This window comes from Bufo gargarizans, chromosome 6 (assembly GCF_014858855.1).
Source record: "Bufo gargarizans isolate SCDJY-AF-19 chromosome 6, ASM1485885v1, whole genome shotgun sequence".
Taxonomy (NCBI): domain Eukaryota; kingdom Metazoa; phylum Chordata; class Amphibia; order Anura; family Bufonidae; genus Bufo; species Bufo gargarizans.
Window position 1 is genome coordinate 250,225,207 of NC_058085.1, and position 18,383 is coordinate 250,243,589.

The 18,383-nt window shown below is 44.2% G+C and overlaps 1 protein-coding gene across 1 annotated transcript in view; it reads left to right on the forward strand.

The window, feature by feature from the left end:
- The window catches only part of LOC122942405 (glutathione S-transferase P 1-like), a 38,387-nt gene that overhangs the window by 14,645 nt on the left and 5,359 nt on the right, over positions 1-18,383 (forward strand). Inside the window, exons 2-6 of the mRNA XM_044300014.1 lie at positions 2,462-2,497; positions 3,086-3,192; positions 15,788-15,875; positions 16,164-16,267; positions 16,344-16,451. Of these exons, the coding sequence (XP_044155949.1) occupies positions 2,462-2,497; positions 3,086-3,192; positions 15,788-15,875; positions 16,164-16,267; positions 16,344-16,451 (443 nt within the window). The remainder of the gene's footprint in view (positions 1-2,461; positions 2,498-3,085; positions 3,193-15,787; positions 15,876-16,163; positions 16,268-16,343; positions 16,452-18,383) is intronic.

An 18,383-nucleotide genomic window follows, 5' to 3' on the forward strand; every position in this document is an offset into this window, starting at 1 on the left:
TTCATTATTTTCTGTAATGTACTGATAAACATTAGACTTTCATATATTTTAGATTCATTACACACCAACTGAAGTAGTTCAAGCCTTTTTATTGTTTTAATATTGATGATTTTGGCATACAGCTCATGAAAACCCAAATTTCCTATCTCAAAAAATTAGCATATCATGAAAAGGTTCTCTAAACGAGCTATTAACCTAATCATCTGAATCAACTAATTAACTCTAAACACCTGCAAAAGATTCCTGAGGCTTTTAAAAACTCCCAGCCTGGTTCATTACTCAAAACCGCAATCATGGGTAAGACTGCCGACCTGACTGCTGTCCAGAAGGCCATCATTGACACCCTCAAGCAAGAGGGTAAGACACAGAAAGAAATTTCTGAACGAATAGGCTGTTCCCAGAGTGCTGTATCAAGGCACCTCAGTGGGAAGTCTGTGGGAAGGAAAAAGTGTGGCAGAAAACGCTGCACAATGAGAAGAGGTGACCGGACCCTGAGGAAGATTGTGGAGAAGGACCGATTCCAGACCTTGGGGGACCTGCGGAAGCAGTGGACTGAGTCTGGAGTAGAAACATCCAGAGCCACCGTGTACAGGCGTGTGCAGGAAATGGGCTACAGGTGCCGCATTCCCCAGGTCAAGCCACTTTTGAACCAAAAACAGTGGCAGAAGCGCCTGACCTGGGCTACAGAGAAGCAGCACTGGACTGTTGCACAGTGGTCCAAAGTACTTTTATCGGATGAAAGCAAATTTTGCATGTCATTTGGAAATCAAGGTGCCAGAGTCTGGAGGAAGACTGGGGAGAGGGAAATGCCAAAATGCCTGAAGTCCAGTGTCAAGTACCCACAGTCAGTGATGGTCTGGGGTGCCATGTCAGCTGCTGGTGTTGGTCCACTGTGTTTTATCAAGGGCAGGGTCAATGCAGCTAGCTATCAGGAGATTTTGGAGCACTTCATGCTTCCATCTGCTAAAAAACTTTATGGAGATGAAGATTTCATTTTTCAGCACGACCTGGCACCTGCTCACAGTGCCAAAACCACTGGTAAATGGTTTGACCATGGTATTACTGTGCTCAATTGGCCTGCCAACTCTCCCGACCTGAACCCCATAGAGAATCTGTGGGATATAGGGAAGAGAAAGTTGAGAGACGCAAGACCCAACACTCTGGATGAGCTTAAGGCCGCTATCGAAGCATCCTGGGCCTCCATAACACCTCAGCAGTGCCACAGGCTGATTGCCTCCATGCCACGCTGCATTGAAGCAGTCATTTCTGCAATAGGATTCCCGACCAAGTATTGAGTGCATAACTGAACATAATTATTTGAAGGTTGACTTTTTTTGTGAAAAAAACACTTCTTTTATTGGTCGGATGAAATATGCTAATTCTTTTAGATAGGAAATTTGGGTTTTCATGAGCTGTATGCCAAAATCATCAATATTAAAACAATAAAAGGCTTGAACTACTTCAGTTGGTGTGTAATGAATCTAAAATATATGAAGGTCTAATGTTTATCAGTACATTACAGAAAATAATGAACTTTATCACAATATGCTAATTTTTTGAGAAGGACCTGTATATTATGGGCTGGAGGTTGTGTTTTTGCAAAATGCAGGACACACACATGGCCAGTATCTGTGTTTTGCGGACCACAAAAACTTACACCCAAATCGCAAAGCGAATGAACGCCTGGTATTGTTGCTGTCCAAACTAACTACAAGTATTTACCAAAAACTAGACTCTGAACAGCATAAATTATAGAAATATTAAATCTTTTATTGGACATACACTTATATAAAACATTGAAATCCATATACATAAGCAGCATTAAATCACACAGGATGGAACGCATCAAGTCACTTCCGGTTCCGTCAGTGTCCGGACACTCGTCTTATTCCTCATAACATAAAATCATGATGGAGGGCAAGGGTGCCCTCCATGATTACGAGGAATAAGAGTATCTGGACACTGACGGAACCGGAAGTGACTTGATGCGTTCCAGCGTGGGACGCATCACACTTCCGCTTTTTCATCTTGAGAAGGCAACCGCGAAACACGTGTTGGGATCTAGGACTGTTTGGTCTGTATTTATCTTTACTGCATATATTTTCCCTATGTCATATATATTTTTTTTTTGTGAGGCACTATGATATTGAGAGATATATAGATATATATACTGTGGGCTGTGACGGATTACCTTTCCTCAGAGCTTGGGAGCTTTTATTGCAAAGCTCCATGTATTATAATGTGACAGACCTGTGGAGATCATCCTGTGTGATTTAATGCTGCTTATGTATATGGATTTCTGTTTTATACAAGTGTATGTCCAATAAAAGATTTTGTATTTCTATAATTTATGCTGTTTTGGGTAAAAAACCGCAAACTGCATCGGCTTGAAACAACCGGCATATACAAAAGTCATGTAGCATTACCACCAATTAATACAGTCTGTCTCTTTTCTCTTTAGTGCCTGAATACACAATAATTTATTTTAATGTCAGAGGTAAGTAGAGATTTTTTTTCTTAGAACTAAAGCATTTTTACATTGATGGTTTACTACGGTCAGCTGCACCTACAAGGGCTGTTTCACACAAGCGGATGCCGTGCAGGTGATCTGCTGTGTGACAGACCGCCAAGCCCCGCACTGGACAGCAGAGACACGAGCAGTAACCTGATTGATAATGCTCCGTACCCCTCTGATCTCTTTACTACAGAAGTAAGCAGTAAGATAAAGCTGTCACCGTGATTCTGTAGTAAAGAGATCAAAGGGGGACTGAGCATTATCAATCATGTTACTGCTCCGTGTCTCTCCTGTCCGGGGCTTGGCTGTCTTTCACGCAGCGGATTACTCGCACGGCATCCGCTCGTGTGAAAGGGCCCCAAGGGGCGGAATTTTTCACACAGCTACATCCAAACACGTGTGGCTGGTACTGCAGCTTAGCCCTAGTCAGAATATCCTGCTGCTGTAAGGAAGAGGCTATAATAGAAGATGACTGGTTTTTCATTTTTGTAACATTTGGGGGTGGGGGGGCTGCATTGTGGTCTGCAGGGGTTTGGGGTGAGTTATTTCTCTATTTGATTTCCTTGTCAGGTCGTTGTGAAGCTATGCGAATGCTCATGGCTGACCAGGAAGCTCAATGGAAGGAGGAAGTCGTGATGTCTGCTGACTGGCAGAAGGGGGATCTGAAGAAAGCTGCGGTAAGATGAAACCCCTTATGGGCAAAGCACGCGTGAGTGCAAAACATTGTAATGCATTTTGCACTCGCGTGAGAAATTGCGCATGTTTGGTACCCGAACTTCTTCACAGAAGTTCGGGCTTGGGATTGATGTTCTGAAGATTGTATTTTCCCTTATAACATTGTTATAAAGGAAAATAATAGCAGTCTGAATACAGAATGCATAGTATAATAGTGCTGGAGAGGTTAAAACAAAATAAAGTTAACTCACCTTCTCCTCTTGATGGCATAGTTCTCGATCTCTTTACTTCTTTAATGATGAGCTGTGGGCTGAATGACCTGTGGTGACATCAGATCACATGCTCAATCACCGTGGTGATGGAGCATGTGATCTGACGTCACCACAGATCCTTTAGCCCACAGCTCATCATTAAAGAAGTAAAGAGACCGGGAACTATGCCATCAAGAGGAGAAGGTGAGTTAACTTTATTTTGTTTTGGGGAGGCTGAAATAAAAAAAAAAAATACACATCGTGGGTATAGCTGCATGTGAAACCACCTGTATTAAAATATAAATATTCAGTATGGCAAATGGACAGATGGAGTAGGTCACAATGACACATTTAGCTTTCTCCTCCCACAAAAAAATTCAATAAAGTGCAGATCGCTCCATACAGAGAACTGCAAAAACTGCACAGATCACTTATTGAGTTATTCAGGGTGCACAGGCAAATGCACTAGATGATGCGCAAGAGTTTTCTTTTTTTCTTTACAGCTGCGGCAGGGTGATGTCCACACCAAGAAGAATAGCAGATGAGGGAAGGGGCAGGGCTTTCTAAGAATGGGTGCGGCCGGGCTCCAAGAACAATAAGTTCTGCCCCTTGGACTCTTTTACAAGCTCATTACCATATTTATGAAATCGTTTTTTGAGGGGCACAAATACATTTAGATTGCCTATACAGTTCTGGTTAGAATGTCCTAAAGAAGACCTACAGCGCCATATGAGCAGTTGTATACACTCACTAGTGGTGACAGAATGCCTTTGAGTCAGATGAGGAGACTGCTCATGTGTGCTCCTAGAGTTCATGGTTGACAAGGATGTCACCATAACAGCTAGTGGCAACCAGGAGTCTACTGTAACTACAGGTGGCATGAGTGTCAAGTCTGCAAACTTGATGTGTGATGACTATGCTGGAAGGGTGTACAGAACCAGTGATGGACCAGGGGGTTACCTCCTTGGAGGTGAAGTGACTGTGTGCAGCAGGGGTTAATGCTGAGCAGAGCATGGATTGTTGTATGGTGAGTCTAACCCAGCCTTGCACGAGGTGTCATGCTGAACCCTATGAACCTGCAAGTATCGTGAGTACTGACACCTCAGACTGCTGAGGAAAGAACTAGTGTGTTGCGGAAAACAGATCATCCTGGTGTGACTAACCCAAGGAGAGGCGCCCAAATTCCTGGATGGGGCAAGTCAGTGAGGTGTGCGCAATGGATGTGGCTGCAGTCACTAATGAACTGCCTAGCAATGAGCCAGAGATATCTAGGAAAAATTTCCTGCAAGTGTCAGGAGTACCTTGGGAGTAGAATACTGCCATGCAGGATGTTCATGGTAAAGGTGTGTGCGGTAGAAACATTGCCCCCTACAGGTGGTGATTAAGGTAGAAGCGGAGACCCCTGAAGCTCTCACTCATTCCCAGGTGGTGAGGGAAGCCCCAGAAGGGGATGAAAAGACTTGTCCTCTGGATGCAGATACGGTACATGCCCCAGCAATGTAAACCAGGTTACATATGGTTACTACAATTATGTGGTTATGGAGTGATGTAAGGCTGAAAATATTACTCGCATCAATTGTGTGCAAAAAAAATTCTTGATGCAAATTTTTTGCATGAAGGATTTATTTGGCGCATAAGTGACTTGCTTGCTATTACTCACCGCTCCGTGGTCTGCAGCCGGCTCGCACCACGCTGCACTGTGTCCTGATGTGCACACATAGTCGGCATGTAGTGCACAAAATGCATGTACCTGTGACAGATAAAAAAAAAAATACAATGAAAAACTATGTTCTGAGTAAGTTCTTGTCTGAACAAGTGGGGTGTATCATAAAGAGCCACGTATTGGCTGTAAATTCTGTAAACTGCAGGATGGGGGCGATATTGTAGCTTATGCTGTTACCCTTGCTGTGCCACAGAAAAAATGGATTGAACTGGAAAGTCTGCAAAGAAACATTTAATTTCACTTTCAATTTTCTCTAATTCCTTTTTGGCTCAACTAAAAGGTTAACTACATTTTTTTTTATATTTTTTTATTTATTTATTTTAATAATTTGAGGAGTATAGTTTCAAAAATGGAAATTTTCTTAAATTTGGTTAAATTGCTTCTAAAATGCAAAGCTTTCAACTGTCCTAAAATTATATTGACATTCATAAAATACCATCTGTCTTAAAAGCAGAAATTCAAACTTAGAAAATGGCAACATATCAACTCAAATTTACCACCAACATGAAGTACAGTACATGTGTCACAAACTTCAGAATGGCTTGTATAAGGGACACGTCTGAGTTGCAAAAATAAGCTGTCGGGTAGGGGAAGATTGGCTGGCTGTGTCTTGAACTGGTTAAAAAAATGATCTTAACCACTTTCAGACCAGGCCATTTACCCCCTTCCTGACTAGGCCTAATTTAGCAAATCTGACGTGTCACTTTGTGGTAATAACTTTGGAACACTTGCGTATCCAGGACATTCTGAGACTTTCTCCTGACACATTGTATCTTATGTTAATGGTAAATTTGAGTCAATGTTTTTAGAGATATATACCGTATTTTTTGCCGTATAAGACGCACTTTTTCTTCCCCCAAAATGGGGGGAAAATGCCCCTGCGTCTTATACGGCGAATGCAGTCAGTTTTACATCGCTGGCAGCGATGTAAAGCGAGCGGGGACTCGGGGAGGGACTGGGAGGAGGAGCTAGGGCCGGCAATAGCGACGGGGCGGTGCAGTCACTGTACTGAAGGCCCGCCCCGCCGCTCCGGTGTGCTAATAAAATATGTCATATTCAATTAATGGTTATTAAATATGCCCCTTTATGCCTAATAGTACCTTAAATCCTAAGCGCATCTGTACAATGCAGGCCGGGCGGGCAGCAGCGTAACTCCCTGATGTCACGTGCCTGCGCCGCCTACTTTATGAATGAAGCAGGCGGCGCAGGCAAGTGACGTCAGTGAGTGACGCGCCGCGCCGGCTGCCCGGCCTGCCGGCATTGTACTGAAGCTCTTAGGATTTAAGGTACTTTTAGGAATAAAGAGGCATATTTAATAACTATTAATTTAATAAGAATTATTATATTAGTATACTGGAGAGGCGGGGGATCTGTGGATGGCACAGTTATGGGCTGGGAGGGTCTGTGGATGACACACGTATAACAGATCCCCCCTCCCCCTGTAACAGTGCCAGCCACAGATCCCCCCCCCCCCCATAACAGTGTCAGTCATCCACAGTTCCCCCATAACAGTGTCCGTCATCCACAGATCCCCCCATAACAGTGTCCGTCATCTACAGATCCCCCCATAACAGTGTCCGTCATCTACAGATCCCCCCATAACAGTGTCCGTCATCCACAGATCCCCCCCCCATAACAGTGTCCGTCATCTACAGATCCCCCCCATAACAGTGTCCGTCATCTACAGATCCCCCCCCATAACAGTGTCCGTCATCTACAGATCCCCCCCATAACAGTGTCCGTCATCTACAGATCCCCCCCCCATAACAGTGTCCGTCATCTACAGATCCCCCCCCCCATAACAGTGTCCGTCATCTACAGATCCCCCCCCCATAACAGTGTCCGTCATCTACAGATCCCCCCCCATAACAGTGTCCGTCATCTACAGATCCCCCCCCCCATAACAGTGTCCGTCATCTACAGATCCCCCCCCCCATAACAGTGTCCGTCATCTACAGATCCCCCCCCCATAACAGTGTCCGTCATCTACAGATCCCCCCCCCATAACAGTGTCCGTCATCTACAGATCCCCCCCCATAACAGTGTCCGTCATCTACAGATCCCCCCCCATAACAGTGTCCGTCATCTACAGATCCCCCCCCATAACAGTGTCCGTCATCTACAGATCCCCCCCATAACAGTGTCCGTCATCTACAGGTCCCCCCCCATAACAGTGTCCGTCATCTACAGATCCCCCCCATAACAGTGTCCGTCATCTACAGATCCCCCCCCATAACAGTGTCCGTCATCTACAGATCCCCCCCCATAACAGTGTCCGTCATCTACAGATCCCCCCCCATAACAGTGTCCGTCATCTACAGATCCCCCCCCATAACAGTGTCCGTCATCTACAGATCCCCCCCCATAACAGTGTCCGTCATCTACAGATCCCCCCCCATAACAGTGTCCGTCATCTACAGATCCCCCCCAATAACAGTGTCCGTCATCTACAGATCCCCCCCATAACAGTGTCCGTCATCTACAGATCCCCCCCATAACAGTGTCCGTCATCTACAGATCCCCCCCATAACAGTGTCCGTCATCTACAGATCCCCCCCATAACAGTGTCCGTCATCTACAGATCCCCCCCATAACAGTGTCCGTCATCTACAGATCCCCCCATAACAGTGTCCGTCATCTACAGATCCCCCCCATAACAGTGTCCGTCATCTACAGATCCCCCCCATAACAGTGTCCGTCATCTACAGATCCCCCCCATAACAGTGTTCGTCATCTACAGATCCCCCCCATAACAGTGTCCGTCATCTACAGATCCCCCCCATAACAGTGTCCGTCATCTACAGATCCCCCCCATAACAGTGTCCGTCATCTACAGATCCCCCCCATAACAGTGTCCGTCATCTACAGATCCCCCCCATAACAGTGTCCGTCATCTACAGATCCCCCCCATAACAGTGTCCGTCATCTACAGATCCCCCCCATAACAGTGTCCGTCATCTACAGATCCCCCCCATAACAGTGTCCGTCATCTACAGATCCCCCCATAACAGTGTCCGTCATCTACAGATCCCCCCCATAACAGTGTCCGTCATCTACAGATCCCCCCCATAACAGTGTCCGTCATCTACAGATCCCCCCCATAACAGTGTCCGTCATCTACAGATCCCCCCATAAGTGTCCGTCATCCACAGATCCCCCCCATAACAGTGTCCGTCATCTACAGATCCCCCCATAAGTGTCCGTCATCCACAGATCCCCAGTACTAGTGCCATCCACAGACCACCTAGTTCCAAACCCACAGCACACCTTTTGGTTAAAAATATTTTTTTTCTTATTTTCCTCCCCAAAAACCTAGGTGCGTCTTATACGGCGAAAAATACGGTATATATTCTCCTTTACAAAAATCTAAATTTGACTCTCTGCCTTAAGACAGTGATGCCTTTAATAAAATATTCATTAAAATTCCCCATAGGTCTACTTTTATGTTGGCATCATTTTGGTAATGTAAGTTTATTCTTTTAGGACATTAAAAGGTTTAGAATTTTAGAAGCTTTATTTAATTTTTAGGAAAATTTCCAAGATAACTTAAGTTTCAGTTCTGAAGTCACTTTGTGGGGCTTACATAATAGAAACAACCCATAAATGACCCCATTTTTAGAAACTACACCCCTCAAACTATTCAAAACTGGCTTTAGAAATGTTGTTAACCCTTTAGGTATTCCATTGGAATTAAAGCAAAATAGATTTTGCAGATTTTTTTTTCCATTCAAATATTTATTTGTTTTAAAAACCTTGCTATGTTCCAGAATTTTAACAGAGATGAGCGAATTAAATTTTTAAAAATTCGTTCACACTTTGTTAAAAGGTGAATTGCGTTATGGATTCTGTTACTACAGACCATAGTGCATTTCTATGATGCAATGCCTTTAGTTATTCATTCCATCATAATAAGTCTATGGGCTCCAGATGGCGACCGTAATGGTCGCAAATGCAACCTAGAATTGCTAAATGGCGACAAGACTTTGTAGTCTTGTCGCCATTTGCGCCTAGACCCTCCGCTGCTCTGCTGCTTTCACAAACTGACATGGCACACGCTGCTGTCAGTGCGTGCTATGTTCTTCTCAACAGCACAGGAGAGAAGGAGGCAGTCCCCCCCCCCACCGCTATTAACCCCTCGGGTGCGGCACCGAACCCCCTCCTAAGTATTATAATCATTGTCAAAAAACATAAATGACCCCATCTTAGAAACTACACCCCTCAAACTATTCAAAACTGGCTTTAGAAATGTTGTTAACCCTTTAGGTATTCCATCGGAATTAAAACAAAATAGATTTTGCTGTTTTTGGGGTTTTTTTCCATTCAAATATTTATTTGTTTTAAAAACCTTGCTATGTTCCAGAATTTTAACAGAGATGAGCGAATTTACTTTTTTAAAATTCGTTCACACTTTGTTAAAAGGTGAATTGCGTTATGGATTCTGTTACTACAGACCATAGTGCATTTCTATGATGCAATGCCTTTAGTTATTCATTCCATCATAATAAAAGTCTATGGGCTCCAGATGGCGACCAAAATGGTCGCAAATGCGACCTAAAATTGCTAAATGGCGACAAGACTTTGTAGTCTTGTGGCCATTTGCGCCTAGACCCTCCGCTGCTCTGCCGCTTTCACAAACTGACATGGCACACGCTGCTGTCAGTGCATGCTATATTCTTCTCAACAGCACAGGAGAGAAGGAGGCAGTCCCTCCCCTCCCCCCCCCCCCCTTACCCGGCACCCCACCGCTATTAACCCCTCGGGTGCCGCACCGAACCCCCTCCTAAGTATTATAATCATTGGTGGGATTTCCAATCGGAGTCCCAGTACTGTAAGCCCAGGGCTCCGATCGGTTACCATGGCAGCCAGGACACTACTGAAGCCCTGGCTGCCATAGTCGGCTCGCTGGTGAATTGGACAAGGGTTCTAGCCCCTAAGGGGGGGAAATGGTTATTAAAAAAAAAAAAAAACTTTTAAAAACAAATTACGTTTAAAACACTCCCTTGCCCAATTTTACATATAAAATACACTCGCCTAAAGAATTATTAGGAACACCATACTAATATGGTGTTGGACCCCCTTTTGCCTTCAGAACTGCCTTAATTCTACGTGGCATTGATTCAACAAGGTGATGACAGCATGCTTTAGAAATGTTGGCCCATATTGATAGGATAGCATCTTGCAGTTGATGGAGATTTGAGGGATGCACATCCAGGGCACGAAGCTCCCGTTCCACCACATCCCAAAGATGCGCTATTGGGTTGAGATCTGGTGACTGTGGGGGCTATTTTAGTACAGTAAACTCATTGTCATGTTCAAGAAACCAATTTGAAATGATTCGAGCTTTGTGACATGGTGCATTATCCTGCTGGAAGTAGCCATCAGAGGATGGGTACATGGTGGTCATGAAGGGATGGACATGGTCAGAAACAATGCTCGGGTAGCCGGTGGCATTTAAATGATGGCCATTTGGCACTAAGGGGCCTAAAGTGTGCCCAGAAAACATCCCCCACACCATTACACCACCACCAGCCTGCACAGTGGTAACAAGGCATGATGGATACATGTTCTCATTCTGTTTACGCCAAATTCGGACTCTACCATTTGAATGTCTCAACAGAAAGTGAGACTCATCAGACCAGGCAACATTTTTCCAGAAAAAAAGTCCAGTTTTGGTTAGCTTGTGCAAATTATAGCCTCTCTTTCCTATTTGTAGTGGAGATGAGTGGTACCCGGTGGGGTCTTCTGCTGTTGTAGCCCATCCGCCTCAAGGTTATGCGTGTTGTGGCTTCACAAATGCTTTGCTGCATACCTCAGTTGTAACGAGTGGTTATTTCAGTCAATGTTGCTCTTCTATCAGCTTGAATCAGTCGGCCCATTCTCCTCTGACCACTAGCATCAACAAGGCATTTTCACCCACAGGACTGCCGCACACTGGATGTTTTTCCCTTTTCACACCATTCTTTGTAAACCCTAGAATTGGTTGTGCGTGAAAATCCCAGTAATTGAGCAGATTGGGAAATACTCAGACCGGCCTGTCTGGCAGCAACAACCATGACATGCTCAAAATTGCTTAAATCGCCTCTTTCCCGTTCTGACATTCAGCTTGGAGTTCAGGAGATTGTCTTGACCAGGACCACAACCCTACATGCATTGAAGCAACTGCCATGTGATTGGTTGACTAGATGATCGCATTAATGAGAAATAGAACAGGTGTTCCTAATAATTCTTTAGGTGAGTGTATATAAACAATAAAATAAATTGCACTTTTTTGGGCGTGGCAATATGTAAACTATTAAAATATTTAAAAATATCTCCTATGGCGTTCACCGCATAACAGGGAAAAAAGAACTTGAAATTTTTTTTGTCACCTTATCCTGACAAATTAGGTTGGGACTGTTCTGGTCCAGACGTTCCATAAAATGTGGAATGCACACAGCTTTTTTGGTTTTTATTTTTTTTCAAATGCATATCTTAAATTTGGCAACAAAAAATTTCAGGTTAGGAGCCAATGGCTCCTTGGGTATTTTGTCTGGAGCTGCAAAACAATCGGGATCCGTTTTGCAGCCCATAAACTTCTATTATGACGGAATGAATAACAGAATGCCTCTAGTCTAAAGGCATTCCGTTATGCATTCTGTCATAGAATTTTAGAAGTTGAAATTCGCTCATCTCTAGTTAACAAAACAAACCTAAATATTTATTGGGGCTCATTCACATGGCTGTTCTGTGCATTGGGATCGCAATTTGCGGTCCCCAATGCACGGGCAACCTCCATATAGCAGTCAGGATGAATCCAGACCCATTTAACTTGAATGGGTCTGCATCCGTCCGTTCTGCAAAAATATAGAGCAAGTTCTATCTTTTTGTGGTACGGAACCAAACCCCACGGAAGCACTCCGTAGTGATCCCGTTCCACATCTCCAGATTTGCAGACCCATTGAAGTGAATAGGTTTACATCCGTAATGCAGAATGCACACGGAACGGTGCCCATGTATTGCAGATCCGCAATACGGGGACGGAGGGGCAACGGTTGTGTGAACAAGCCCTTAACCTGATTCTGCAGTTTTCAGAAACGCCCCATATGTGGTCACATAACAATGTTTGGGCACACGACAGGGCAAGAAAATGGTGCTTTAGGCCCAAACTTTTTCACAAAAGATAACAGAAGAATAACCCCCCCCCACACGATTTTACAGTACAGTAACACCCCAACTGTGGTCGTAAACTGTCATTTGGGGATATGCCAGGGCTCAGAAGGGAGGGAGCGGCATCTAGATTTTCTAACATGGTATTTTCCCCTTTGCCTATGACGGCACCCATGGAGAGACCGCCTCCTACTCCCCAGGACAGGAAATGGGATCCAGAAACGGCTGAAAAATGGGTATTAAGCTGATTGACATTAGAGATGTGCTAATGTCAGCTGAACAGAACTATACATGCCTATATTGGTGCCATCTCACTGCCTGAAGCCTTTATTGAGAAAAATGACTTCTATAATATGCTAATTAGCCTGTAGGAGCAGGGTGGGGGCGTTGCAACTGCTCCTAGAGGCTCCATTTGCCCACCTCTTTTCACGTCCTTCTCTTGATGGCCAGGGCAGCGCTGCTCTCCACCCGCCAGCTGTCTACTAAGAAAATCTTGTGCCTGCGCCATCCCGTTCAGTATTCGGTGCAGTGAGAGTATGCTCGGAGGCTGCTGGCTTCCTTACTGCGCCTGTGCTGAGAACGTCCTTCCCTCACCGCAGGCGTGAGATTTTCTTAGTAGACATGGACAGTGGGAGCAGAACAGCGCTGCCCTGGCCCTGTCAATCAAGCAAAGGACGTGACAAGACGTGGGCAAACAGCCTCTAGGAGCAGATGCAACACCCCCCAAACCGCCCCCCCCCTTTCCTAGATACTAATTAGCATATTATAAAAAATCTCAATGGCTTCAGGCAGTGAGATGGCACTAATATAGTTATGTTCAGCTGGCATTAGCGACATGCTAATGTCAGCCAGCATAATACCCATTTTTCAGGTGACAAACCTTAAAACGAGGACCACCCTCTCCACCTCCAGTTCTGTTTCCTGTCCTAAGGATTCATCACTGCAGTTTCTAAGTTATCCCCAGTTTGCAGAAATGGGATCCCTCCTTAGGATTCAAACTTAGGTCTTTCAGCCCTGACGTCGGATCCTTTTGTGCCAATGGACAACATTTCCCCTAAGATGCTCTCCCTAAAGCTGGCCTCTTTCACACGGGCATCCTGGATTTGCTCCAGATGCGTTGCGTTTGTATTGCGGAAACGCTGCATGAGTTTGCAGGTGTTTTTGTTTGTGCGATGCATTTTGCACATGCGTGAGAAAAAAAACCTGAATGTGGTACCCAGACTTCCTCACTGAAGTTCAGGTTTGGGTTGGGTGTTGTATTAATTTTATTATTTTTTCCCTTAACTATGTTCTAAAGGAAAATAATAGTTCAATACAGAGTTCTTACTAAAATGTGGATTGAGGGGGTTAATTTTTATTTGCAGGTCCTGAAAGAAGCAAGAAGACTTTGCCGGCTGCGTGATCAATTGGATGAGGAGAGTTCATTTTTATTTTTTAACCCCCCTCAATCCACATTTTGGTAAGCATTCTGTATTAAGAATGCCATTCTCCCTTTATAACCATGTTGTAAGGGAAAATAATGGTGTATACACTTTAATGGGGTCCGGGTTGCTTTCATCCCTATAGTCTCCTAGCAACAATGTGTAAAAATCGCACCGCATCAGCACTTGTTATTTTCATGCAGACCCATTCATTTCTATAGGGCCTGCGTTGCGTGAAAAACGCAGAATATAGAGCATGCTGTGATTTTCACGCAACGCACAAGTGTTGAGTGAATATCACCGCTCATCTGAACGGCCCCATTTAATTGAATGGGGGTGCAATGAGTTTACCTTGGGCATAGGGTGTACCCCTAGCTACAAAGGTCAATTTGTACATGGGTAAAGTTGCATTGTCTTCAGTGGGATAAGGAGGGACTCTTTGGAGGCTTCCAATTTAGCAGAATGGACTTCCTAGCATAGAATAGTAGTAACCTATAAAGGATTTTAGTGTATTTGGTAGGAATGTCGTTGACAAGGTCCAGTAGACTAACTGCTGGGAGACCCAGTCTGGAATTGAGATATCTGTGCACGTCTTCCCAAAAGTCTGCAATAACTGGACATTCCCAAATCATGTGCCTTAGCGTTCCCTTGCCAATGCCACATCTGGTACAGATATCTGAGAGTTTGTATATTCAAGCAAATATACTGTGTATCCACTTGGCCTGAATCGGCTGATCCTGCGCACAAATCGCCGATCTCCATGTAGAGGCCAATTCCCTCTCCTGCTGCAGCTCTAATTTCGTGATGTCCTCTTTCCATTTGGCAAAAGCTTTAGGTATAGACGAAGGTTGATACGATATTAGTGTCCCATAGAAGGCAGAGACCATTTTACTATGTTCTACTCGCCTGGCAATTTTCTGTCTCCCCATATTCTAGCCGCAAAGGACGCACATACAGTCCTGATCAAAAGTTTAAGACCACTTGAAAAATGGCAAAAAATTATATTTAGAATGGCTGGATCTTAACAAGGTTCCAAGTAGAGCTTCAACATGCAACAATTGGGTGAGGTATTTAATCCCCCTCTGCAGCAAGAACTCAGTCTGAGAAGCCAATTCTGGGAGTTAAGGGTTTCTCCATAGGGGCAAAACTGGGGACCATACCGCGTTTTGTCCCCTCTCGCCACCACAAACTAGTTCCATGCGTTGATCACCCCCACCATAAGGGAGGTAAGGTGTTCGCCATGGCCTCAGTGCAGGGCTGATTGATCTATGGAAGACCCATCAGCTCCTGCACTCCCCTGGCGGTCACATTGCCACCGGGCCTGGACAGGACTCGTTGAGCATTTTGTATACAGCGATCTAGAAGGCAGGGACATACAGGAATGGTCCTTACCTTCTCTCTGCGGGGTCCTGCTGTCACCCCCCCCCCTGCTCGACAGCTGCCATGTCTGAAAGGACATTCCAGACCGTGGTTAATTGAGTAATTTTATGTAAATGTTAATGTATTATGTCCTCAGTCTAAGGCCCTTATTTATCACCACTAGAACACCCTGCTTAGGTTTGGTCTTCAATTCTCACCTCTCCTGTGTTCCTTCCTGTCCTTATACTATAAACCAGGAGAAGGGAGACAGCTGTTGTGAAACTACAACTCCCAGCATGCATGCTTCCTCTAATCTTCTCAGAACTTGTAGAAATGATTGGAGCATGCTGAGAGTTGTAGTTTCACAACAGCTGGTATTCTGAAGGTTCCTATCCCCTGCCCTAGATGCTCCACTTCCAGTACTTGATCCATTCAGTACCTGTGTCATTTTTTTTTTTTTTTTTTTTTTTCCTACTTTCATCCCTATTGATTGTATGCATGGAAGGAGCGTTTTCATCACTATGTGGCTGTGGGGACCTGACCAATACTCTTTACACTCAGTTTGTTTATGTTTATATTTTTTTTATTTTTGTCATCTGCACCAATCAGATCCCATTGATGCCAGGAATTTTGCTGTAGTTAACATTCAGTGCTGTCAAACTGTCTTAAAGTTCCTTGTCTTATTTTCTCCTTGTAGGTGTATGGCCAACTTCCAGGATTTAAAGATGGAGACTTCACTCTGTATCAGTCCAATGCCATTTTGCGCCTTCTTGCCAGGAATCATGGTATTACAACTTAAAGGGGTTATACAAAGTCTAAGATATGCCCCCCCCCATGCCTGGGCCCCTCATATAGATTATACTTTCCCACCTCCCCTGCGCAGCTCCTGATCCCAGCACGGCTGCTGCTACATCTCCAGGTGACTCTAGGGAGGCTTGTCCCAATCATGGCCTGCTATTGGCTGGTTTGCGCCCCCCAACTCGGGTGTCGGAGCCTCTTTTGTTTTTTTATGTATTGAGCTTGTGGATCCCTCTGCATATATTTACTCATTCTGAACTATGATTGGGTTGTAGATCTGTATGGGAAAACTCCTCATGAGGCAAGCCTCATAGACATGGTTAATGATGGAGTGGAAGATCTTCGGCTGAAGTATTTGAAGATGATCTATCAGAACTATGTGAGTGACACCCAGAAGTCTGACAGAGAAATGTCTTCCTCTTCAGAAGATTCATGTGATTTCCTTTTTTGTTTAGGAGAATGGAAAAGATGATTACGTTAAGGCTCTGCCCACTGACCTTGGTCACTTTGAACGTCTGCTTGCCTCTAATAATGAGGGGAAGGGGTTTGTGGTAGGAGCTCATGTGAGTATTGATTTGCTCTAGTTTTACTAGGACTATTTATTTGACAGGCCATTGATCAGAAATTTGATTTAAAAAAAAAACTCCATGCAGTCCTATTCTGTGTTTGGAGAATATATAGATTACTGTATTTTCTTGTGCATATATTTCCATACATGTAAAGATTATTATTTAAAAAAAGGGCTGTTATTTATACAGAATCCTCTCATAGCTTTTCACTTTCTCTACCAAGGCCAGCCAATTGCTGCAATCTGGAGCGGAGGAACTAAACCATAACCTGGAAACAAGAAGCCTGGCCAAGAACATAACCTTAATCAATAATTTACGTTTTATGGGCTGATAATTAACCTCCGATAAGTCTCCCAAGACCCATATCCTGGGAGACAGAGGAACAGCAATGTTGAGTTTACGAGCCAGAGTGGTCTGGACCGATCTCCAATAGCTGCCCACCATTGGGCAGTCCCAAAACAGGTGTAAGTGGTCTGCCTCGGAGTCGCCACAGCGTGGGCAATCGGAGGAGGCTCTAAGTCCTCTTCTATATAACCACATAGGTGTCACATATATTTTGTGCAAAATGTTAAATTGTACAACAGTGTGATTAAAATTGTGTGAAACATATTTTAAACTTTCCCCTATGTTCTCCCAATCTGGGGGACCCACCTCTAAAAGTAACGAAGACCAGGACTTCTGTCCTGGTGAAAGAAGACCCAAAAAAAAATGTTTCATTAAGTGTCTATAGCAATGTGATATTTTAATTTTCGTGGCGGGTTTCTTAATAATTAAATCGTGTAAAAATTCAGGAGTATCTATAAGAAAAAGGTGACTATTCAAAGTACTAGAAAGTGCAGACCTCAATTGAAAATATGCGTACCAGGCCACCTCACTCAGATTAGCCCTTTGCCCCAATTCCATCGAGGACAGAATTTGTCCACCACTAACCACCTGATGTAAGTACTCAACATTCCTAGTCCTCCAATACTGGCAGCAATTCAAGTCCCTTAAATTCAAAAGCTTTGGATTATGCCATAGTGGGGTACATATAAGTGATGCCTTAACTCCACACCAGCTCCTAATAACCCGCCAGGTCTTTATAGCCATTCTGCAGAAAAGTGTATGCCCGGTCTGTATATTTGATAAATAGTCGGACTCCAATACAGTAAGGAAATCCGTAAAACCTGAGTCTTTCACCACTTTACTGCAAAAGCTGCTATTTTCCCAGTCCTTAAAAAGGCAGAGTTGAGAGGCCATAAAGTAACCCCTAAAATAGGGGAGATTAAGGCCTCCCTGGTTATAAGGCATGGAGAAATAAAGCGCCTTCAATCTAACACGCTTCCTCCCCCATAATAGATCGTTAAGCATCCGCTCTATCAATCTAAAATACTTATCTGCGATCCATACAGGTGAGTTGCGCAGGACATAAAGAACCTGGGGAAGTACTACCATTTTTATTAGAGAAATTCTATCAGCTCTTGTATGCAGAATTTTTTGCCATATCTTGATTTTAGCCCTCAACTTTATCAGCAGGGGAATCAAGTTAAGTTGTAGATATTCCTGAGGTTTGGCAGAAACTGAAATCCCCAGGTACTTTATTGATTCAGAGACTGTTAACTGGTTATCCCAATCGCCTCGCAGCTCGTCTATAGGGAGGAGAACAGTCTTCTCCCAATTGATCTCCAGGCCAGACGGAGCAGAGAAAGAACCAACCAAATTCATTATACGAGGGAGAGTGGTTTCTGTTTGATGAAGAAAAACCAAGATATCATCTGCGTAAAGAGATACACGGTCATACTTCCCCATTATACCGAAGCCGGCCACCTGCAGATCCTGCCTTATACTGGCTGCTAAAGGTTCAATATAAATATTGAACAAAAGAGGGGAGAGAGGACATCCTTGACGGGTGCCTCTTCCTAAGGTGAAGCTCTCTGTAATCGTGTC